Genomic DNA, 22,817 nt, shown 5'->3' with positions numbered 1-22,817 from the left:
TTGCACAGCTTCTCCAAGCTACCTCTTACCTGCTGCAGAGACAGGTCACTTCCAAACTCCCACTGCCCTAATTACACCTCAGTTACTGCAATATCCCTTCTCTCACCACAGCACATTTCCCTGTGCTCCCATTCCTGTCCACCAGGTTGAAGGGTGACCAGGTCTTTTTGGCTGCAGTGCCTCTGTGGACACATCAGCTGTGTTACCTGCTCCAAGCCTTCCCCTTCTCTATTGCCCTGCAGACACCCTTTCAGTGAATCAAGCTAAAATAATCTGCATCCTGCTGGCCACACTGCCAGATGCCCATTGAACAATGGCATGCCACTGCTAAAATTGTGCTTTAGAGAGGACACCTCACTCCTGGAGGGGAAGTATCCATACCCCTCTGCAGTGGAGAAGGTTGTCCACCTCTCCAGGAAGGCAATTATTTGTCTCGGACCAGGTAGCAGAGCACGGCCCTGCTGCCACCTCGTTATAGCCACCACTGGGTTTTGCTGAGCAGGCACCATGGATCAGGTCACCTTCCTCCACTACAGATAAAATGAGTTCCTTTTAAAAGGAGTGTTACAAAACAGGACAATAGATTAGAAATGTATGCAGATACCCATGAGGGCAGCCCACACAGGCAGTCAGTTGCAGGGCTCAGGTCCCAGGCACTGGCACAAATCCTTCAAGTGCATCATCTCCTAAACAGGAAAGGCTCCAAAACACTTCCATGAGTGACAGCAGGGACACTGCAGTACCTCTGCTTCCAGTGCACCTCCAGTTAAATGACTGGATCAAATTGCTGCCAGGCTTTTGCTGTCACCTGTACTCTTGTGGCAGCACCTTCAGGTGTTTGCATGACAGTGGGAGGAGATAAAAATCAAGAAGATACCTAGAGTACATCCCCACATGACACATCCTTGCCTCACATGCTCCATATGAATCTGTCCAACTGCAGGATGCAGTTGCCAGAAAAGGCCACACAATCATAGAAATCACTTTGAAGCTGAGATCATACTGCTGTGCCAGCATCAACCTTCTTGTTTAAACTGAACATCTCCATCAAAGGATCAGCACACAGGCCCATCTCCTTACCTTTAAAGCACGGACTTTCTTGGCCAAGAGACTCTCAATGTCCCCTGCAACCTTCTCCACCAATTTCCTGGGCACATTCTCCTTGACTTCAAACAGGTTTTTATTGTCATCGTAGATCTAAGAGGGGAAGCAAAAGACAGTCAATATTAGTGAGGAATACAGCAGTCCTCCTACAGAAAAGCTGATCCTCTAACAGAGGATCTAGCAATGTGGATTAGGTAACAATATAAGCTTTGGAAATGAGGGGAGCAAGAGAAAAAAGGCTTTGCAATCAGAAAAGCCAGAAATTCAGCCACCTGCTGCCCACACCACTGTCTCTATAGCTGCCTGCTTTCATGCTTGCAGGCAATGAGCATCCCACCCTCTCACTCAAAAGCTGAGCTGCCCATCCCTGCCTTTGCTGAGCCACTCCTATGGCACAGGCAGAGCCACCACGCTTGCTGCTGTGCCCTCCCTCACCCAAAGGCATCCCCAAAGCCCACTGACCACCTCCCCAAAGCCACCTGCTGAACCTGGCAAGTGCAAGCCCAGCTCCCTGCCCGCCCCCAGCACTGCCTGCAGGGTTTGCTGTGTGCAGGGCCTGGCAGCACTGGGGCAGCAGGGCAGCCCTGGGTACCAAGAACGGGAACAAGGGGATCAAATGAAGCAGGATAAAACCCACATCTCTAACCAAGGCATAGTAATTTGGCACCCTCAAGAAATCAGAATTTCTACAACGAATCCAGAACTTGGCCAGGCTGTGGTGGGTAGAGGCACAAATTGATACAGGATTATTCTGAAGAGCAATCAATTATCTGTATTTGAATGCACCCAAAGCAGCAGCAATGGCCTGCAGGCACATCATACAACTGCAGGGAACAACCCCAGACCCAAGGGAAGTGCTGTTGGCATCAGCACTGCCTCAAGAAGAAGGGATCAGTCCCACCAGAAGACTTCACAACCACAAACCCCTCAGTCACCACCTCAGATGATTTTGTGACTTAACTTCACCTGTCTGCAGACCCAGATGCACCCAACACAGGGTCAAAGGGAAGAGTTTATTGCCATCATCTGAGATTAGCAAAAAAAAATTCCTCATGCCTTCTCTTTTCTTAAGTAAGCTACATGAAGAAAACCACAAAGCAAACAGAATTCTGCTTCTCTCTTTATCCTCAGGCAACTTTCAAATACCGTCAGCTCCAGACATGGAGACATATGGGAACAGAGAACCCTCCAAGGAGAGCTGGACCTCCCCAAGGAGGTAGCAGACTCCACGCTTAACTGCAAATTCCATGCTAAGCATGTCTGGCACCTACCCAAGCTTGCATGATCCTTAGGAGCTGAATCATGCTTCTCACGGGACAAAACCCTCTCTTTGCTGGAGCTTCATCACAAGTGAAAGACTCTGCCTGTAAGTGGTGGTTTGTTGCACACCTGGCCATGAGGACCAGGGGTTGCAGAAGCAATTTCTTGTGACACATCTGCCCTGGGTCTCAGAGCAGCACCCAAACACAAACAGTAAACAACCTGCTTCCATGTGACAAACACATACCCAGAACCTCCTCCATTCCACCCGGGACTAAGGAGAGGCTCAACCAGAGACACCCACCAGGCTCATAACATCACACCTCTTTCTCTTGGTGGAGCCAGCAAAAGTAAAGGCAAAAAGGCAGGGAAGTGCCCAGGATCTGGACAGTGACACATCACACAGCTCAGAGACATAATGAGACCCTCTAAAATGCTGGGGAACTTACTGCCCTCTCTTCTTTCTCCACACCTTATAATGAGCTGGAGTAGACAACAACTCCACTTGCTGAAGATAGCTGACAATGAATTCAAGAGCCAGAGCAGAGACATCCCCCAGCTCCAGCCTCTCTTTCCCTTTCATGGTTAAATGAAGCAGTTTCTGAGGCTGAAGCCACAGGAGTACACTGAGAGACTAAGCACAAATCTGCTCCTTCAGCTGTGCACAGCTCCAGACCTCCTGGGTTCATCTCCAGGCTTCCACTTTGCTTTTGGCAGCTCTCGCTGGGGCCTGCCTGCCCAAGCTCCTCCTTTCTTCCATGGCACTAGGAAATTCCTAACAGCAGTCTCGTCCAGCAGCCTTATGTCCAATATATACCATTACTCCATTCTAGCTCTACTTCAGCAGCTGCTTTTTTCCCCCAAAAAAGCCCCAAGGGATTCAGGTTGCCTGCCCTGGCTGCCAGGACAGTAACCCATCCCACCTCTGTCAGTGGGGCAGCACACAAAAGGCTCAGATCTGATAGTTTCTGAGGTTTCTGGAGAAAACAGAATTTCAGTGAACTTTTGTGGTTACTGACTTGCAGGAACATGGCCCATGAGCCAAGAGCAAAGAGCCAGACTGTGATCTGTGATCCTCATCTGACTCCTCAGTCCCTAAGAGACACACAGAGTGTGGCTACAGTGCCCTCCCCAAGGCTCTGCTCTTGTATGTCCCACACCTGTTCCTTCCAACCCAAACCACCCATACTTCACATTAATTTGGCAACTCCTTTGTTATTACAAGTGATCACTCTCTGATCACAGGGACTCCGAAGTTTAAGAGAAGAGATTTAAGAGGCATCCCCAGACTCCAGAAGAAGTTATTTCATAGAATGGCTTGGGTTGGAAAAGACCTTAAATACCATCTTATTCCAGGCCCCTGCCATGGGCAGAGACCCCTTCCACTATCCCAGGTTTCTCCAAGCCTTGTCCAACCTGGCCTTGAAAATTTCCAGGATGGAGCAGCTACAGATTCTCTGGGCAAGCTGTGCCAGGGCCTCACCACCCTCACAGTATTTCATTTCTTCCTAATATCCAATCTCAACCTCCCCTCTTTCAGTGTAAAGCCATTCCCTCTTGTCACACCATGGCCTTGCCCAAAGTCCTTCTCCAGTTTTCTTGGAGCCCCTTTAGGCAGTGGAAGGGGTTCTAAGGTCTCCCCGAAGCTTTCTGTTCTCCAGGCTGAACACACCCAGCTCTCTCAGCCTGTCTTCATAGCAGAGGTGCTCCAGCCCTCTGGTGATCTGCATTGCCCTCCTCTGGACCTCCTTCACCTGCTTCTTATGTTGAGGGCCCCAGAGCTGGATGCAGTATTCCAGGTGAGGTCCCACCAGAGCAGAGTAGAGGGTGAGAATCACTCACCTCCCTCGACCTGCTTTTGATGCAGCTCAGGATACGATTTCTAGATGTTCCTCACATCAGAGCTCCATCACACCCCGGGCTTCAGACCAAAAAGCTTGTATTGCCAACAGCACAACATCCTGCACTAGATAAGAACACCCCACATTGGCACAGAAAGGGTTAAAGCAAGGAAAGCCAGACACAAAGCAATATTCTCTCACACTCTTTTTTTTCTCCCCTTGGTAAGTAACAGCACAACAGTCATGTGCTTGGAAGATGCAGGATACCTCCAGCTGAGCAGCAGCAATTAGGAAAGCAAAGAGGAGCAATCTTCAAGGAGAAAGCTTTGGGTACAGAGGGAGTCCTGACATTAGTATTTTCCTATTATGAAACAGAAAATTGTCTCCTATTGGTTATGGGCAGAAACGGTGCCTGTCCACAAGGGAGGAAAGAACAGAAAAAGAACCCAGGAGCTGTTCCTCCAGCCCTCTCTGCAGCAGCAGAGCTCTGCAGTCTTTGTGGCTGAACAGTTCACCGGCGTTAATTAGAACAATCCAAGACAAATTAACAGTGACCATACGTGCATGAGAACGTCCCAGACAGGCAGGGGAATGAATGGCGAGGGCTCCAGGCAATTCAGAGAACTTCACAGTCTCCACTGTAGCATTGTGCTTTGGGTTGTTCAGAACGTGGCCAGGTTTTGCTTATCTAAGGTGACATTTCCCATATTGAGGTTTTCCTTGAGCTGAGTCAAAGGGAGGATTTTCTGGCCAAAGATATCCTGAACATTCCTCAGTGATGGCAAAAACCTTTAGCTTTGTCCAGATTAGAAAGCCATTCTCATTGAAATTCTCCTGTGATCCAGCTCTAGGACCTGTTTTTGGAATTAGTAACGCCAGTGACTTCAGAGGCAGGGAACTGCTGCTTCTGACTCCATGTTTGTACCCTCACTCCCACAGCTGTGCCAGCACCCTTGGGGAGAAGGGGTGCAGGCTGTGTACTCTTGGCAAACCTGGTTTTACTTGGCAATCCCTTGAGCAACAGGCCCCATCCCCTCACAGCCTCCCTGCCAGGCAGGGCAGGTGGGTGGCAATGCAGGCACACGAGCAAAGCCAAATGCTGCACTGCTCCAGCCATGTTGAAACGAGAAGTAACACCCTTGTAATAGTCCTGCTCACCGTGGTTGGAAAAACTGAGATTATTGGGCAGGAGAAGGGCTGTGGAGAGCCCCTGAATTACCTACAGAGGGAGCAGCCCTCAGGCAGCACAGAGGAGGAGGCTGCTGTACCCAGAGAATGGGGATTGAGACCACAGTTTGAACCGCGATCTCAAAAGCCTGGGAGAGGCTAAAGCTGGATGCAGTAGCAGAAGATCCAATCCTGGCAGTGGAAAGGAGTCCAGCAGTGGATGCTGAGAGTGAACTAATAAGTGGCAAGAGCAGGGTGGAGTGGGAGGTAATATTAACAGCAGCCAAACAATAGAAAGTACTGAGCTGAAACAAAAAAAAATAAAGCAAAGGAAAAAACCAAAACAGTGGCAGGTGAGGGGAAGAAAAATCCAACTGTTCAAGACAGCCTGCAACATGAAAAATTTAATCCTAAATATTCCTAAACACAGTGCAATTACAAACAGCCACAAAAATGATTTAAACCAGCCCAGAAGTGCTAAGTGGCCTCACTTAAGAGCAAAGCCGGTAACACAACCATGTCAGCAGATGTTCCCAGCAGCACCTGTACAGCCAAGGAGGCAGATCTGATACTGTCTTGAAACACCCATTCTCTAAATTCACTTGTTTGTCTTGCTCCTAATGCACAATAAATGATGCTCATCTCTGCCTTTAATTCCCTCTGTGCCTGTATATTCAGGGAGCTGTCAGAGTTCAGAGAAAGCATTTTCCTCTCCCCAGTTCCCTGTGAGCACACCCAGCACCACAAAATTTGGCAGCCTGGGAAAGGAATGGGTGCAGAAATACTCCCATAAGTGCAGAAATCACCATTTGATGAGCTGCCATGAGAGGGCCCAACACCTTCCCATGGGTCAAGGCATCCAATGATGAAACGTGAAGGAAAAGAACAAATCTCAGGAGAGTGCCCTGTAAAGCACCACTAGAAAGTAAAAATTGTTTCCTCAGCCTTCCTTGTCTCCTACAGGCATGGGACTCCCCTGATGCCTTGAGAAGGCTGACCTAGAACAGAGGCTAGACAGAATTAAGAATAAAGTAGGTATTTATTGAAAGGCCTTAAGGGATACACCTTGGGCACTACAAGAGCCTGGCCAGGGCTACATCCAAGATGGAACAAAAACGGTCACAAAATGGATGACTGATCATGAGGTCTCACATTTTTATAAGTTTTGGTCCATATGCATATTGGGGTTAATTGTCCAATTACAGCTTTAGATTATGAAGTCCCATCCTTCTTGTTTTCTCCCTTCAGTCCACCCTTGTTTATGCTTTTGGGCCTGAAACTTGTAATGATTGTCCTTGGTATCAAGCTAGAAAAGGAATTGTTTTGTTTACCTACTCTGTGAAGAGAGCTCACTGGCACTTAATATGAAGCTCAAAACTACACACCTAAACAGCACAGAATCTGAAAAATATGAAAGCTAAAACTTTAAGCATCACCCCTACCAACTCATCCAGGACACAAGGGAGGACTGTGATGGAAGGACAGGGATGGTGGGGTACACTTGCAGCCCAAAGCAGACCCCTCCCTTCTCATTCCCTCTATCCCCAGCTCCAAGTCACATCTGCCAAGACGCAGCCCTTCCCCAGAATCAGAGGGGCAGCACTGCACTGGGCTTGCACAGCATCACCTCCACACCAAGACTCCCCCATCTCCTTCCTCAAGAACAACAACAACCAAAATGCTGAGCCCCAACGGAGCAGCTGGTAACCCCAGAAGCTGTCAGCCCCACTGGGTCAGGATAGAGCTGTACCCACAGCTCAAACCCCACCTGGGGTTTGCTCAGGGCCAAGCAGGGAGAGGCTGTGGCGCTCCAGCTCCTGCTAGAAAGGCATCTGATCTGGGTAATAGTAGTTTTCCAGAAATTAATTTTTTTCTCCACCGCTCTATGAATCCAATACACCAGGTTTGGACAGCTGCAGTCCAAACAGCAGCGTTTAATCACAGTGCAAAGCTGGCATGTTTGCAAAAGAGCAAAGTACTACGTGCAGCAACAGAGCGTCTGCCTTCCTGCTCCCAGAGCATTCCACTCAAAGCTGGGGTGCTCCATGTGAGGGAGGCCAAAGACCAAATCACATCTCTGCAGGCACAACTGCCACCCATACCTAAGATAACTTAACTCTCATGCCCCAGAAATGGGGCTGTGCCATGTCATGCCCCACAAAGGCCAGCAAGCAGGAAACAAAAGGGTTTTCCCAGCCAGCATTACTATGGGAGGCAGGGAAGTCTCTGTTCAGGGTTATACTTCAAGCTCCTGCAGCCAGACCCGGGGATCAGTGTTGTACAGTGACCCAGATACGGTGCCTGCAAAGGAGATTCATCGGTAAAGCCAATACTGCAGCAGGATACCTGCCCTGAGAGGCAATGCTTGCTCAGATGCTGGTCTGGAGCTTCTCCTGGAGCTTCAGGATCTGTTGGTCTCCCTTAGACTAGCATCAGTCTGGCCCATTTTGAGTGTGATCACACCTACTGCAGGGTCCTACCATTTCCCCACAGCTCAGAGTATGAGTGAAGAGGAAAGAGGAGAACCCTTGGGCAGACTTGCTTCTGCCTTGAGTACACTGAGCCCTGTGGCCCCCATGAAGCAGGAGCCTTCAGGAGAATTGTCCAGTAATATAAATGACCAACAAGAGCACCATGAGATGGTTGAGGCCATGTTACATACAGGTAGAGATATTATAAAAGAAAGGCCTTATAAAATCAGGCCTTGCTCTGATGAATTACCAGCTAGCTTGTAAGTTCCCAGAAGAAAGAGTCAAAGGAATGAAAAGTCACTTAACACAACATATTCTGATAAGAAAAATAAGTTTGCACCTACATAAACAATATATCTGTCCCATGAGAGTCAGCGAGGAAGATATGTAAACAATCCAAAAATCAAGAGATTTGATAGACAGACAGAATACCAGTTACTAACCAATGAACTGAATAGCAAGAAAACTATTAAACTGTGTAAAATAAGTTATGTGAATAAAGAGTGAGCTTTTCTACATGAAAAGAACTGAGTCCCATCTGCTTTAATGCAACAAGGCCAAGCATGAACACTGTGGCTGGGTAACAGGGAGGAGAAGGAGTGCCAGGCCCCAGAGGTCCTGCTGGAAGATGGAGACTGCTGAGGGCCATAGGCAGAGAACGGAGACAGCACGATTTCCATCTCACCCCTCATCACTGCTGCACCTACTGTTGTTAAATTTCATTGTCTGCTGCTTATAGTCCTTGCAATGATGGTAATCATCGTGGTGTCTATATTACATTAGGAGGATGTCAGGCTCGGCGCAGCGTCAGGGACAATCAAGCAGGCAGTGACAGGAGTGATGGTGGCCTCGCTGACAGCCCAGCAGGATGGGCTGTGCTGCACCTCCTTGTGCAGAGCAGGGCACACAGCACTGCAGGGGCCAGGGGATGGGCACTGGCACAGGAGAGGCCTTCAGTTACCAGCCAGGAAGGTGCCAGGTTCTGCTTGAAGAGTCATGAGGGGAACAGGCAAAGGGAAGCAGGTGAGCACTGGTGCCGCAGCTCAGAGAGGGCTTTGCAAACCTACCCCACAGCAACTCCCAGAGCTGGTGCCATGGATGCCACCAGCCCTGAGGGCACAGCTCTGTGAGCACAGCCCTGAGCCCAGGTGCCCTGTTGGGAGCAGTGTGGGCAGTGGCTCAGCCCGAGCTGGCCCTCGTCACCAGCCCTGGCTCGTCCTCGGCGCAGCCGCTGCTCCAGCAGCCTGCGGACGTGCTCCAGCGCGCGCAGGAGGCAAACAGCTTGACATTTACCAACCCCAGCTCCCCCTCTCCTCAGTGCCATTTCCCTGCTGTGCTCCATCCTTCCACCCACCTCATAAAAAGCAAGCACCCTCTGAGCAGCTCTTCACAGCTCTCCCGCAGAAGCAGGACAGGGAAATGTGAAGTTTAGTTGCTCCTCAGGGATGGTCAGCTATAATTGAAGCAAACAAACCATAGAACTGAGGTCTCTCTAGTTCACTAAAGAGCCTGCTAAAATGCAGCAGTACGACAGAGAACAAGGGAGAAGGGGAAAAGCAGCCCAGACCACCAGGGAAGGAGGGGTGAACCTGCTCCAGTGCTCCCCATCCTGTCCCAGCACCCACACCTCCCATCCTCTCTGGCAGCTGGCTGGACTTCTGCTTCCTCAGCATGAGATCACCAGCCTCTACAGCTGAGACTTCAGCCCTGCCAGCCCCAAAGCAGACCTGGACTTGCTATACATAATTTAGCAACTAGTCAGGGATAAAGGGCTATGCACGGTTAGCCTGGATTATAGAAAACCTCTCCTGGCCTGGAAAGCAGCTTTCAGTCTTCATCCCAAACCCTTGTATGGGGAGCTCTCACAGCAACAGACCCACCAGGGTGTTTGCAGAGAGTGAGAATCTTCTGCAAGGAAATTCAATATCACACAACTTCAAACTTGGTCTTCTCCTTTCAGATAAAGCACTGCAAAAATAAATTCCTGCATAGTTGAAGACAGAAGGTCTCAACCAGGATGGGAACTCTGCCCAGGCCCTCCTCTGCACATTTACAGCCACTTGGATGATGTGGGCCTTGCTGCCAGGTCAGGGCACAAGCCCCCCAGAGCCTGCTGTGCTAATGTACAAGAGAGAGAGAACAGCTACAGCTTCTCAGAAAAATGCCCAAATGCAGTCAGACATCACATGATCTCTAAAAATACAAGCTTGTACAGTAAAACAGAAACAAAAAAAAACCAACCTGATCCTGGAGTCTGGCTGCTCTTATGTGGGACATAAGAAAAGCTTTAGTAAGGAAAAGGGTATTTTTAAAAGCCTCAACTACTTTCTTTCAGGATTTGTTGAAGAGTTAACCAGTTCGATTAAGTTACGTCTACACAAAACACACCAACTTCAGATCAATGGCATTAAAATTGCACCTCAAATACCCTGGTACATCCTTGGAGGGCTGCTGTCCCAGATAAAGATGTGCAATTTTGTTAGATTTCACGGTGGATATCGTGAAGAAATTCTTTACACAGAATGTGGTGAGGCCCTGGCACAGGCTGCCCCATCTCTGGAGTGCTCAAAGTCAGACTGGATGGAGTCCTGAGCAGCCTGATCTAGCAGAAGGGGTCCCTGCCCACGGCAGGGGGTTGGTATGAGATGGTATTTAAGGTCCTTTCCAACCCATTCTGTGATTTCTGTTGGAATTGGGGTCTCCACATAATGGATCACGTTGGGTTTGAATGAAGATCATTAGGGAGTTTTGGAGAATGAAGAATGAGAATGAAGATCATTAGGGAAAGATAAAGCAAGAAACGTCTCTGCTCCTCAGATCCCTCCTGGACCCCATGTGGTTGCAGTTTTGCCTTTTGCACAGCTGCTGGACAGTTTTAAACTCTGTTTTCTTTGTTTCTGCTGTTTTTCTCCCAAGGCTAAATGGTTAGGACACTGAAATTACAAAAGCTCATAGAGATCTAAAAATGGGATCTCACCAGAGTCCATTTCCCTGGCAGTGAGGAGGATGAGAGAAGGGCCACCGATGCCCTGAGGGAAATGAGAAGCACTTCACCAGGCTCTCTTGCAGTGCCTGGGGCAGGGCTGCTGCAGGTGGGCAACGGCTGCTCCCCATCCCCTGCCAGCGTACCCAAAGCACACAAAGCTCTCTGCTCTGCACTGAGTGATGCAAGACTCCCAGATCCTCAAAGACTTGACTTTAAATAAATAACCAGACCTCTTTCCCAAAACAGCTTTATCTTCCTTGCCAGAAATGCTGTTGCTTTTTGTAGGAAGGGCTGTGGAAAAAGACTGTGCTGTGCAGCCTCTAACACTAAGGCTCCCAGACATATTTTGCAGGCTTCCTTTTATTGACACAAGAAAAAGAGTAACAATTACCCCACACTGCCTTTTGTTTTTATTAATGGCTACCACTGGCCAAATTCAGCTCTCAGCTGCAGTGATGCAAATTTGGGATGACTCCACTGACATGGAATTAAACTAAATCTCTTATTAGAGCTAAAGCAATTGAAATCTAGGCCACGTAAGTCAGCACTGTCAACAGTTACCCCCACAGTTTTCTGCAGAGTAATGATCTATTTTAAAGAAACTGAACTTTTAGAAACAGCAACTTTGCAATTCTCTTGATTTACCTTCTGATAGAGGTGTTGGGGCTTTCTCTGCACTTCAGAGATTCACATTTAGAACGTTTTTCCCCTAATCTCAAGCACTGGAAGCATTTCTGTAAAGGCACAGGCTCACTGGAAGCAAGGCTGGAAGAGACCCACTTGTCCAACCCATCCCTGTATCATTCAGGACCCACCTAACAGCTGTTCACAAACTCTGCTCTAATCCACCGGTGGTGGAGAGCCCAGGCTTCCCTGGCTAATGTCCTTTAGTGTTTTTGTAGAATCAAGCATGGTTTTGGGTTGGAAGGGTTAAAGAACATCTTGTTCCAACCCCCTGCCATGAGCACTTCCCCTACCCCAGGTTGCTCCAAGCCCTGGCCAATCTGGCCCTGAGCACTTCCAGGGGATGGGGAAGCTTCTCTGGCACCCTGTGCCAGGGCCTCACCACCCCACAATAAAGAATTTCTTTCTCTTATCTAATATAACTCTGCCCTCTGGCAGTGTGAAGCCACTCCCCGTTGTCCTCTCAGTCCATGCCCTTGTCAAAAGTCCCTCTCCAGCTCTCTTAGAGCCCCTTTAGTCACTGAAAAGGAAGCCTGATAGAAAGTCATTGTGGATGTTTAATATAAAGTTCTCTCTGTTGTGGAATAGGCTCATAAAGCTTTGCCTTATCACCAGAGGATATGGAGAACAGATTTCCAGACAGCTTTCTTCCACACATTTCCAAACTCATCGTTTTTCTTGCTACTGCCTTCTGCTGCCTGAGCCAGTGGAGTTCAGTAACTGTAACAAGAATACACCATGTACCTGGGGATTTTAATAAAGAGGTGACCCTCTACAAAGTTGTTTCAGCTGTGATTTTCAGCTTAGTCCCACCTCAAGAGCATCACCAGCAAGACTTTAGCAGCAGCATTAAACCCTACAGCTGGCTAACTCAGCCCAGGCTTTTTCTCAGCACAGTCTTGGACAGGTACAGGGGCAGGACTGATGTGTACCCACAGAGATCCCAGGGGACGTGTCTTCTGAAGGCAACCTCTAGGGGTCTGACATCTGAATGGAAAGACTCCACTAAAAAATTCAGAAACCTCTGCACAGAGAATAGGGCTGGAACATATCTCATCAACTCAGGTAGCCTCAGCCTGCTCCCATACCCTCAGCAAAAGGTGGCATTGTAGATGTGTCATTTCTAACATAATTACCACAGTTCTCTCATTCCTATCCTGTTCCTCTGACCTGTTCTTAAAGAAATCCTGTTCTTAAAGAGATGCCTGTGTTTCACAAGACAAAAAGCTCTGGTACTTCACCATCCTATTTGAAAACTTTTTATGACGCCTAAGTTGAAAATCTCTTTCTGCAATTAAAAACCATGTTCTTGGTGGAAAGACCTCAGATTAACAAAGAACAGGCACTTCTGCCTTGTGCTGCTGTGCCCTGTTTTTATTCTGAAGATTTGTCCTACTTTAGTTTTTACACTTGTAGGCCAAAACATTCATATTCATTTATTCTTTCCCTACAAGTTAATGCTTTTCATACCCAAGTGTCTTTGGTTCTAGTTACAATTAATGTGACAATTAGACAATGTCCTTGGCAGAGCATTCACCAAGATGCTATTCCAAACCATCCTCAAAATATCCAGGCATCACTCAAAGCTGGACACCTTCGATCAGGTGCCCAGCCAGACGCACCAGCTTCTGAAAATCTTGTGCGTAGGGTCTATGACTTTCTGTTCTCCATAGGGCCAAGGAGGATGCTCTGCAATGCTGGCATCATTCCTGCTGCCCAGGTACATTGCTAAGATCGTAGGAGAGCTGTCTCACAGGTGGGAAAACCCTCAGTCCCCAGGGCCTCATTACCCCCCAGGAATAACAGCGTGCAGGGGCACCCACAGTGTGAAAGCTGGAGCTGGGCCAGGGGAGTCAAAAATATGCAGGTCCCCTCAACCACCATCACACACATCTGTGCACCCCATTGCCTTGTCCTCTCCTTCTCCAGTTCTTCCCCAGTGTCTGATGGCTCTTGCCCCTGCTGCCCCAGCCCATTTCCCCTGCACACAAGCCCACACTCAGGGTTGAGCTCCAGACCCAGCTGTGTGCACAGGCCCAGCTCCTCACACAGATCTGTTCTGTCACAAAGCACTGTTTAGGCTCCACACCTGCTCTCCCTGCGACAGCCACGCTCTTAATTAAGCTTTAGGCACAGACAGGGAGTAATTGGAATAATTGTCTGGCACTTAGGGCTGAGAGAAGGGACTTGGTCTGCATTCCCCCCTTGCCACACAGAGAGCACTGACCTGCCTGCGTGATCATTGGCAAATCACCTTCCTGTGTTCTGCACTGACCTCCCACTTGGAAAGAATTTATTGTTAATTTTTGCAAAGTGTTGTGGAAGCCTCAGAGGAAAGGTAGCACAGGAATGGAGAATATGAATATTCCACTAAGAGCTCTAGGGACCAACCAGCATATCAAAGCTTCTACAAGCAGAAACAAAACTCTTGCGCAGCTCATGCCAGACCCCCAAAACACTGACAGATTTTTTTCAGTACCTTCCATCAGCATCAGGAAACATATATTTGGCCTGTCATTACATATCCAGAGCAATGGCCTTGCCAAATCTGAGAAAACACAACAAGGGGAACGTAGGACTGGGGGTGGATTCAGATCCTGGTGTAAGAAAAAGTTGCATCGTGTATGGTAAAGTATTCGTCTCCTGCTGTTCCAGCATAAAGTTAATCAGGGACAGAAATTAATCCCTCCTGACAGCATGTTGCCAATTTCTGATTTCATCCCCATTTCCTCATAGCTTATCATCAAGGGAATGGGAAACTTGTAGCATGGACAGGGCTGTCACATGCTTCTTTCTTTGGTAAAGGCTCACACGCAGCAGCCACGAGCTGCTGTACCCTCAGAGCAGCACGTCCATGCTCTGCACACACACAGGTCCCCTCACATCCACGCAGATTCACCCACCATTGCACAGGTAGCGAAAAGTCATGCATATGCTTAAGGCAAAATATGTGCCCAACCATCAGCTTTACTCCAAGACAGTTGGAGGGAGGAGGGAAAACAAGAATCAGACGAAAGAAATCCTCTCCCCAGAGGGATAACGCCAGAAGAGCAAAGTGGCATTTACAAATCATAAGCACTTCCCCACTCGGTGCTCCTTTGCCCAGAATGTTAATTAGCATTACTCTAAACAGCAGTGGCAAAAGCTGAACCCCAAGCAGCCTCAATTGCTTGAAAAGAAACCTGGTTGGGGAATTTTTTCAGATGAGACATTTAAACTCAAATGGTGAGACATGCGATGGTGATGCAGCAGGTGCTTTTTAATGCCACCAAAAACTTGGGAGTGAGTTCTAGACTGAAAACTATAATTTCCAAGGACTATGGGATTTTGCCTCTTGTTCCAAATGTCAGGAATTTGGACATTTATTTATATTTATTCTACAGCTTATTTTTTCAAGTCCAGTGTCTCATGGATGAAGCCCCACAGCATGGCAGCAGCACCCTGCTCACTCCCACAGTCCTGAAGTGTGTCGCTGCACTCCAGGCTGGGCAGCCCCCAAGGCTGCTTTGCAATGCAGTTTAGTTGATCACATAATAGAAAAGTGGGTTTGCAATTATATTAATAATAATGCTCACTTGGGTTTGTGTCATAAATAAAACTTAGATGATTATATAGACCACCACTGTGTTTGGATAATCAATACACATCTTAGAGTATCATTAAATTTTAGCTACAGAGAGTGTAGCAGGAAACAGGCTTCACAATTTGCTTCTCCTTTTAGTGCCATTTCCTTTCCTACTGTATATGTTTCATCATCCAACTTATCAAAATTATCACCACCATCAGAAAAACCTCATGCCCTGAGTGAGCACTGCTGTGTTTCTGGCACACCTGGTGCCACAGCTTACACTGCCAGAAGGAACCTGCACTCCATCTCCTTAAGAACACAGACAACAGGGCTGCTGGAACGAATTCCTGATGAAATTAGAAACTCAACAATCCCATGAGCTGAATTTGGTTCTCGGTACCAAACCCACAGCTGAGCGAGGCCCCAGCCTCGGCGGCGATGGTCTGACGCTGAGCACCTGCACGGGCAGGCAGTGAACGTGCCACCATCTCAAAGGGGTCCCAGTACAAGGGCGGATCACAAGCAAAAGAAGAAAACCCCAGTGTTCTCTCCTCTGAGAGCAGAGTGCAGGAGCATCACCCATGTGCTGCAGGAGCATTCAGCCCTACTACCTCAGAAGTGAAGTGATGTACCAGAGGAACTGGGGAGGGAAGCAGAGTCTCGGCCATAAACCCATCAGGAGAGCAAACGTGTTCCAGCCACTTGCTGAGCTCCTGGGAGGATTTATCCCCTCCCTCCCTGCGACAGAGCCAGGCTGCAGATCAGAGCTGGCATCACCAGCCCCTGCATCCCAGCCTCCTGCTCGGGCCGTGGGCATGTCCGAGGCAAAACAGGCATTCTGCACATCTCCAGCGAGCGGGGGTTCTGCCCTCCTTCCACTTTATCTTCCCAGCTCCTCTCTCAGGCTGAGGAATTACTCAAGTAACCCCATGCAGAACCACTTACTCCATAGGGCATAATTGACTCTTGTTGCAAAGAATTAAGTGCTCTCAATAGAGATGTCCACTCTTAATGCCTTTTTTTTATTATTCTTACTAATGAATTAAGCCAAGATAACACCAAATAGTTCCCAGATGAGACCGATTGTCAAGCGGATGAGGATTTTATCAATAGATTTTATTTTAAGTCAACTCAGAACAATCATAATAATAAAAAAAGATACAAGCAACCAGAAATGCCTCAAAATAGCATAGAGTAATCTCTCCAGGAGATTCCTTTCCCAGTTATATTGGTTATTACTGCCTCAGCATGGTTTCTAGTTATGTGTGCATTTGAAGAAAAAGGAAAAAATGCGTGAGTTCACTAACCTCCTGTATCTGAGCCTTAGAATGCTTTGGTGAACATTTTGATTGGAATGACCCATAAAGTGATTAACAGTTTATTAACTTGAAGTGCAAGTTACAACACCACCACAGAAAGGCAACATGCTGTTTCTAGATAAGCTGGGGAGTTAGTTCATGGACACTAATGTTCTCAATGGTGGTGGTTTCCCCTCCTCTCCTTTCTTAAATAAAGGCTTGCTTCCATTTTCTCCTACTAACTCACTTCCCCACAAGCCCACTACCCTTCCAATTCATGGACTAGTATTCACACTGCTTCCTGAAGATTACTCCTCCAAATTGCAGAAAACACATACTGTCTATCTCAGCTTGCTCCAAAAATCTCTCACACACAGCCTGGAAATGTCAAGCGCTGTGGCTCCCATCATCTGCTCACTACATCTCAAATGCTTTTTCTGATCTTCCTGTGCCCTGCTACTCAGGGTCCCTGTTCTTGTCTCTTCACCTTGCTTAAGGTGCAGGAAGAGGTCCACCCCTCATCATCCCTTTTCCAAGCAGCTCAGGGCTCCCAGAAGAAGAACACAGCTCCTACAGGGGTGACTAATCTGGTTATGCAGGACCTGTGATCTGCATCTCCAGTTGCAGATCCCTGGATGAGACAGGCATAGCTCTAATTTACAGAGCTGGTTTGCAGCCTGTGTGACCATCTGACCAAGCTCACCTCGCTTTCTGGAGAAGGGAAGAGCAAGGCATGAGGATCACCCCTGAAGCATCTGGTATGCCAAAGTTTTGCAGTGGATGGGTAGGAAAAGGACAGGACAAAGCACGGCGGAAGAAACAATGTCTGGAAATCCAGGCTGATCTACTCAGGAATTCAGCAGAGTCTGCATGGCCAGGCTGGACAGATGCTGGGGTTGAGCTGAGGAGTTTCACACAGCAGATGGTCAAGGAGCTGTGATTTGCAGGTAATCTAATAATCAAGTAGTCGTATCAGTGAGGATATGAGCCACGGGGTCACGAGAGGTTGGCACACTTTCCCCCTTTCTGTAGAAGTCATTGGACAGTACAAAGCAAGGACATTAACTGTTTAGCTCTCAGCCAAAGCCAGCAGCAGCCTCCTTCAAAAAAAAAAAAAAAAAAAATCCCTGTAGGGCACAGCCAGGAGCCAAAGCTGTGATGACACCATTACCCCAGAATCCACAACTAGACCATGACAACCAAGGGGCTGCCACCTCCTCCCCTCACCACAGCCCTGGTGCCAACACAAGCAGCTCTGCAGCAAGGCTGCTCAAGTCACTGATCCAAATAACCTCTCAACCCTCTCAAAATTTCCTGCTGGGAATATCAAACTCTGAGCATGTTATGCCAGCTTGAACCCCTTGGAATGCCAGGAGTGACTTCTTAACCCTGTGCCACTGCATCAGATACAGGATAGCTGTGGCAGAAAGGGAGGAAGAAGCAAAAAAATCCCAGGACAGAGCCCTCCAGTGAAAATAAAAACCATGTTTCTAGAAGCAATGAAATGCCAGTACTCAATCTCTACAGCCCCCAACAAAAAACCCTGTTCAGATTTTTTTTTCATTAACTGTCACAAAATGATGCAATGCATATAGTGTAATTATGCTTAAGTGCTTTCCATGTTAAATGTCATTTCAGTTATCACTTTTTAAATGCAATTTTTATTGAGTGCACAATAATAATTTAGCAAGTAAACAGGCAAGTTACAAGAAAAGAGTGGAAGTGCAGGGGGAGGTGGGAAAGCCTCAAGTGTGACAATGAAATGCACTGGGGTACATGGAGCTGTTACTTCTGAAAGCTCGAAAAGAATTATAAAAAAGCCATAAATTACAAGGTTGCAAAATGCAATAAATTACAGCCTCTACAAAAGGCAGATAATGGAAATGAGAAAGGAGAGAGGGAAGGGGGAGGAATCTACATAATTTGTCACCACTGACCCCAGACATCTGCACAGCCTGCAAAGAGCGCTGGAAATATTTGGGTGTTTCAGTCTCCTCACAAACAACAGTGCTCAGAGGCCAGTTGGGAGTGGGTCAGCTTTAGGGGCACTTCCCCTCCATCAGCACAAACACAGGATTTCTCCCTCAAAACCCGCACCAGACACACCTTGGGGAAAGCAGGGAGCTCCAGGCTGATGACCAACAGCCCCATGCTTTGTAGAAACTAAAACCCCTCAGTCTGCCAAGGCAAGAGGAATTGGGTGCAATCAAGTGCTGGCACACTCAGAAGGGAGCGCTATGAATGTGCTTTATCCTGCCATTAACCACAGAATGGCCTGGCTTAGAAGGGACCTTAAAGACCATCTCATTCTCCATCCCCCTGCCATGGGCAAGGACACCTCCCACTAGACCAGGAATGCTCCAAGCCCCATCCAGCTTGGCCTCAAACACTTCCAAGGATGGGGCAGCCACAGCTTCTCTGGGCAACCTTTGTCAGTGCCTTAAACACAGATTTTCAAGGGTGCATCCCCTACTCCTTTCCCTTTGCAGAGAAAGGTGCTGGGGGCCTTGGTGGGCACCACATTGACCATGAGAGAGCAATGTGCCCATGCAGCTAAGACAGCCAATGGTACCCAGGTCTGCCTTAAAAGTGCCAGCAGGTCAAGGGAGATGATCCTTCCCCTTCACTCAGCACTGTGGAGGCCACCCCTGGTGTGCTGGGCCGGTTCTGGGATCCCAGGGCAAGGGAGATATGGAACTACTGGAGAGTGTCCAGAAAGATGGTTAGTGTCCACTAAGATGGTTAAAGGATTGAAGCATCTCACATATAAAGAAAGGCTGAGAGTGCTGGGACTGTTTAGTCTGGAGAAGAGAAAGCTGAGGGGGATCTTATCAGTGTCTATAAATACCTGAAGGGAAGGTGTAAAGAAGGCAGAGCCGGGCTCCTCTCAGCACTGCCCAGTGGCAGGGAAAGAAGCAACAGACACAAGCTGAAACACAAGAGGGTCCACCAAACCATAAGGAAACGATTATTTCTTTCCCCCCACTCACACTGTGAGGGAGACCAAGTACTCACAAATGTTGTTCAGGGGGATTGTGGGACCTCCCTCCCTGGAGATAGCCAAAAGGGCTGACAGCTGAGCCCTGAGGGACCGACTCTGGGGTCTTTAATACAGGAGGGTGATATTTTTACTGCTATTCTGGCTACATGGATATGCTGAACCAAAGATGGCAGCAAAGACAGACAACCTACTACAGAGCAAGAAGAGCTGGCAGCCAGGAGATAGCCCCTGCTATGGGAAAACACATTCCCAGCAGAAACACTCTTCAGCAGCAACGCCAAAGCCCTTTGGAGGAAGACAACAACCCACATTCTAGGCATGAAAGGCAGGAGCAGGCGAGATGCTGCCAGGTGTGGGAAGGCTCAGCTCCCTATCGATTTCACAGCCGGCTGGGTCCCCGGGAATCAGTGCCCTTGGGGTTTCAGGATTTTCAAAACAAAGCCACCAACAGAAAGGAAAAAACCCACTAGAGTAAAACCAACAAACAAAACAGAGGGAGCCAAGTTCTGAGAGTGGAGATGAGCAGGATCTTAATCTCTGGAAAATTAAATCGGAAGAAAATGGAACAGGCACAGATTTTGGCTGACAGAGAGCATCCTCCTTTCAGGAGCATGTGTGCCAGGTTTATTTGATTAAAACTCTTCAGGATGGAGAGAGAAGAGAGTGTTTTCATTACTGAAGTGGGAGTGAGGAGGAGGTGGCCTGTAGTTGCTGTAGGACCATTTTTAGTACTAATGGTAGCAAATAGTCCCAGTGGACAGGAGTAATTGATTGTACAGGTGATTATTTAATTCCCTGGGGATAGAACTTTTTTTGCAGGGATGGGATGCAGGCTTTCTGGTGTCCATCACAGCTCTGGGCTTATACTGCAAGCTCTGAAATAGTCTGGCAGTTGTTTTTACTGTTTCCAGACCTCAGGGAAGAGGAAACCAGCTTTGGTTGATGGGGAGCCCAAGATGAGGTTTTATTACTGCAGTGGCAAGTTCTGGACATTCTTCAGCCAGCACTGAAGGCATAAGACAGGCTGGACACTGCCAGTGGCACCTCGAGGGCCTTCTTGAAATGAGCTTGGCAGGACTCAGCTTAACTCCCAATCTGTCTCTTCTTTTCCCTCTAATTCAAGTCCCACCTACTGAACACCACCAGAAGAAAGGCTGGGCAGCATCCTGAGCATCAGCAGGGATGGAAACCAGCTTCTCAACCTGTGTGGGCAGAGAGACAGCAGGAAGGAGAAGCCTATGCTCGTGCCTCCATTATAGCAAGAGAGGCCGAAGAAACTCAGGCAGCAGAACAAGCTGGGAAAGGTAGGTCAGGCCACGGCAAGCTAGCCAAGCGTGGCAGGCTGGCACACATGGCAGGGCCAGCAGCACATACTGCAGCCCCGGTGCCCTGCCAGCACTGCAAAGCAGGCAGAAAGGCTCCTCAAAGAGAGGGCTGAGAGCTCCATGGTCCCCTCCTTCTCTCCACTGCTCCCTGAGCAGCCCAGCCTCCTGTGCTGATGTGCTCCAGCACAAGTTGCTAATCAGGGCACAGCACGAGCAGGGACCGGCAGGCGCTGGGTTCCAGCACTTTTTTCCCAGCAGGAGCTGAGTGCTAGCACTTCCCCTGAATTACAAAAAAAAAAAAAAAAAAAAAAAGAAAAGAAACAGAAACAGAAAAGGAAAAAAAAAAAAAAAGAAAAAGAAAAAAGAAAAGCAGAAGGTTAAAGGGAATGCAGTTCCCAAGTGAAGAAGTAAACCCCAGGGTCTGAGTGGTCCTGCCACTCTCTCCTCCATGCTCCACTCTGGCCCCAACTTGCACTGCAGCATCAGAACAACTACCTGCTCTGCCCACAGGCCCCCAGGTCACCCTCCAGGAGCCCTCTGTCACCCACATCCCTCCTTCTGTCATGCTGTGGTGTTTTCCTCCCTTGCCCAGCTCTCCCTTGGCCAGGCTTTCAGAGGAGACCAGCTAACAAGGACAGTGTTTTTAAAGCCCCCGAGCTTAAGTTATTCAGCTCTGTGATGCCAAATGGAACAGAGTCACTGAACTTTACTAGAGACACCCAGAGGTGTTGCCAGCCCTGGGAGCTCACACCAGCCTCTCCTGCAGACAACTCCTCAGTTCATTCTGGTAACCACCAGTTCAGGAGGCTCCTCTGCTTACAAGTCACTGTCCCCCAGTGCACAGGGAAGAGGCAGAAGTAAACCACCCACCAGTGACTGCTAGAGGTAAGCAGAAACCAAAATATAAGTCAGTATCCTTCCAGCAAGATCACTGTCCAAACTCACAACAGTCCCTTTAAGGCCCCACATCTCCATACTGTCCTTGCCTTCAACCTCATGTGACAAAGAACACAAAATATTCTGCAATTCTCCTCATGGCAATCGATTCCAATGCTGCTGAAGATGCACTGGTTTCACCCATGTCTAATGGGTTAGAATAAAGCAAAGCATGTCCTTACACTCCCTTTTCTCCTGCCCTGCTCTCTGCCACTGCAGCACAAAGATTCCTCTGCTCATGGCCAGAAGACTCTAACCCTGTTGAAAAAGTCTGCTCTGTAACCCCTCAGCCTCCAATTTATATGGACAAGAACTACAAAAGCAATTTTCCATCTCATTTCAGGATTCTGCCAGCAGCTACAAGATGGAAATGAGGGAGGCTGCTCTCTGTTGCAGCCGTTAAATACTTTGACTCACTTTGGTCAGGCTTACCCGCCTGACATTGCTGCCAGCACCACACTGCCCTTACCTGAAGCATCTGGACACCCACAAGGACAGGTTACTGAGGGTTTCGTAGCTGGGATGTGATTTTTGCAGTTTCCAGATACATAATGAATGCTAAATAAGAGCTTGTACACAGAAAGCTGGAAAACCCATCACCTCCCCAATAACCCTAAATCTGATGAGTCCCTACCTCATCATGCCTCTGGACCATGACTCATTCCCACAGTGCTACACCAGCTAGAAACTGAGGCCTTCTGAGTTCCCCTCAAAGCTGGTAAATTCCTCTCCTGTCTCTCTCCTTTCCTGCCCTTGTCCAGCTCTCCCCGAAACATCAAGGAGACAGAATCATTGTACCAGCTCTTGATTTTGGGAGACAGCGAGTGATGGCCCAAAGCAATCAAAATGGAGGGCACAGTGCAGGAGAGCAGGGGAGCTGGAGTCAGGCTAAATAAGGGGTGCCCCCTTCCAAACAGTCTCTCCTGGCACAGGCTGCCCCCCAGCAGTGGCTGTCCCCTCTTAGTGCTCTGGAACCAGGAGGGATAGATCAGGGCTGCTGAATGTTCCTATGAAAGTGAGCAGAAATCAATGATGTGCCATTCGAGCCCTTGAGATAATCCTATCTAATCAAACAGACCCAGAGAAAACAGCATCTTACTGGCCATAAAACACCAGAGGCTTATTCCCCTCGTAAATACTGAGCTGACACCATCACTGCTATAGCCCCTTTGGCTC

The 22,817-nt window shown here is 48.3% G+C and overlaps 1 protein-coding gene across 2 annotated transcripts in view; it reads right to left on the bottom strand.

Moving 5' to 3' along the window:
- The window catches only part of CACNA2D2 (calcium voltage-gated channel auxiliary subunit alpha2delta 2), a 222,941-nt gene that overhangs the window by 138,553 nt on the left and 61,571 nt on the right, over window positions 1–22,817 (bottom strand). For both annotated transcript variants that reach the window (XM_058845292.1, XM_058845293.1), the window contains exon 3: window positions 1,081–1,197. In XM_058845292.1, coding sequence (XP_058701275.1) covers window positions 1,081–1,197 — 117 coding nt within the window. The remainder of the gene's footprint in view (window positions 1–1,080; window positions 1,198–22,817) is intronic.

The sequence above is a fragment of the Poecile atricapillus genome, chromosome 9, assembly GCF_030490865.1.
Source record: "Poecile atricapillus isolate bPoeAtr1 chromosome 9, bPoeAtr1.hap1, whole genome shotgun sequence".
Taxonomy (NCBI): Eukaryota; Metazoa; Chordata; class Aves; order Passeriformes; family Paridae; genus Poecile; species Poecile atricapillus.
This window is presented reverse-complemented; position numbering and strand designations above follow the sequence as displayed.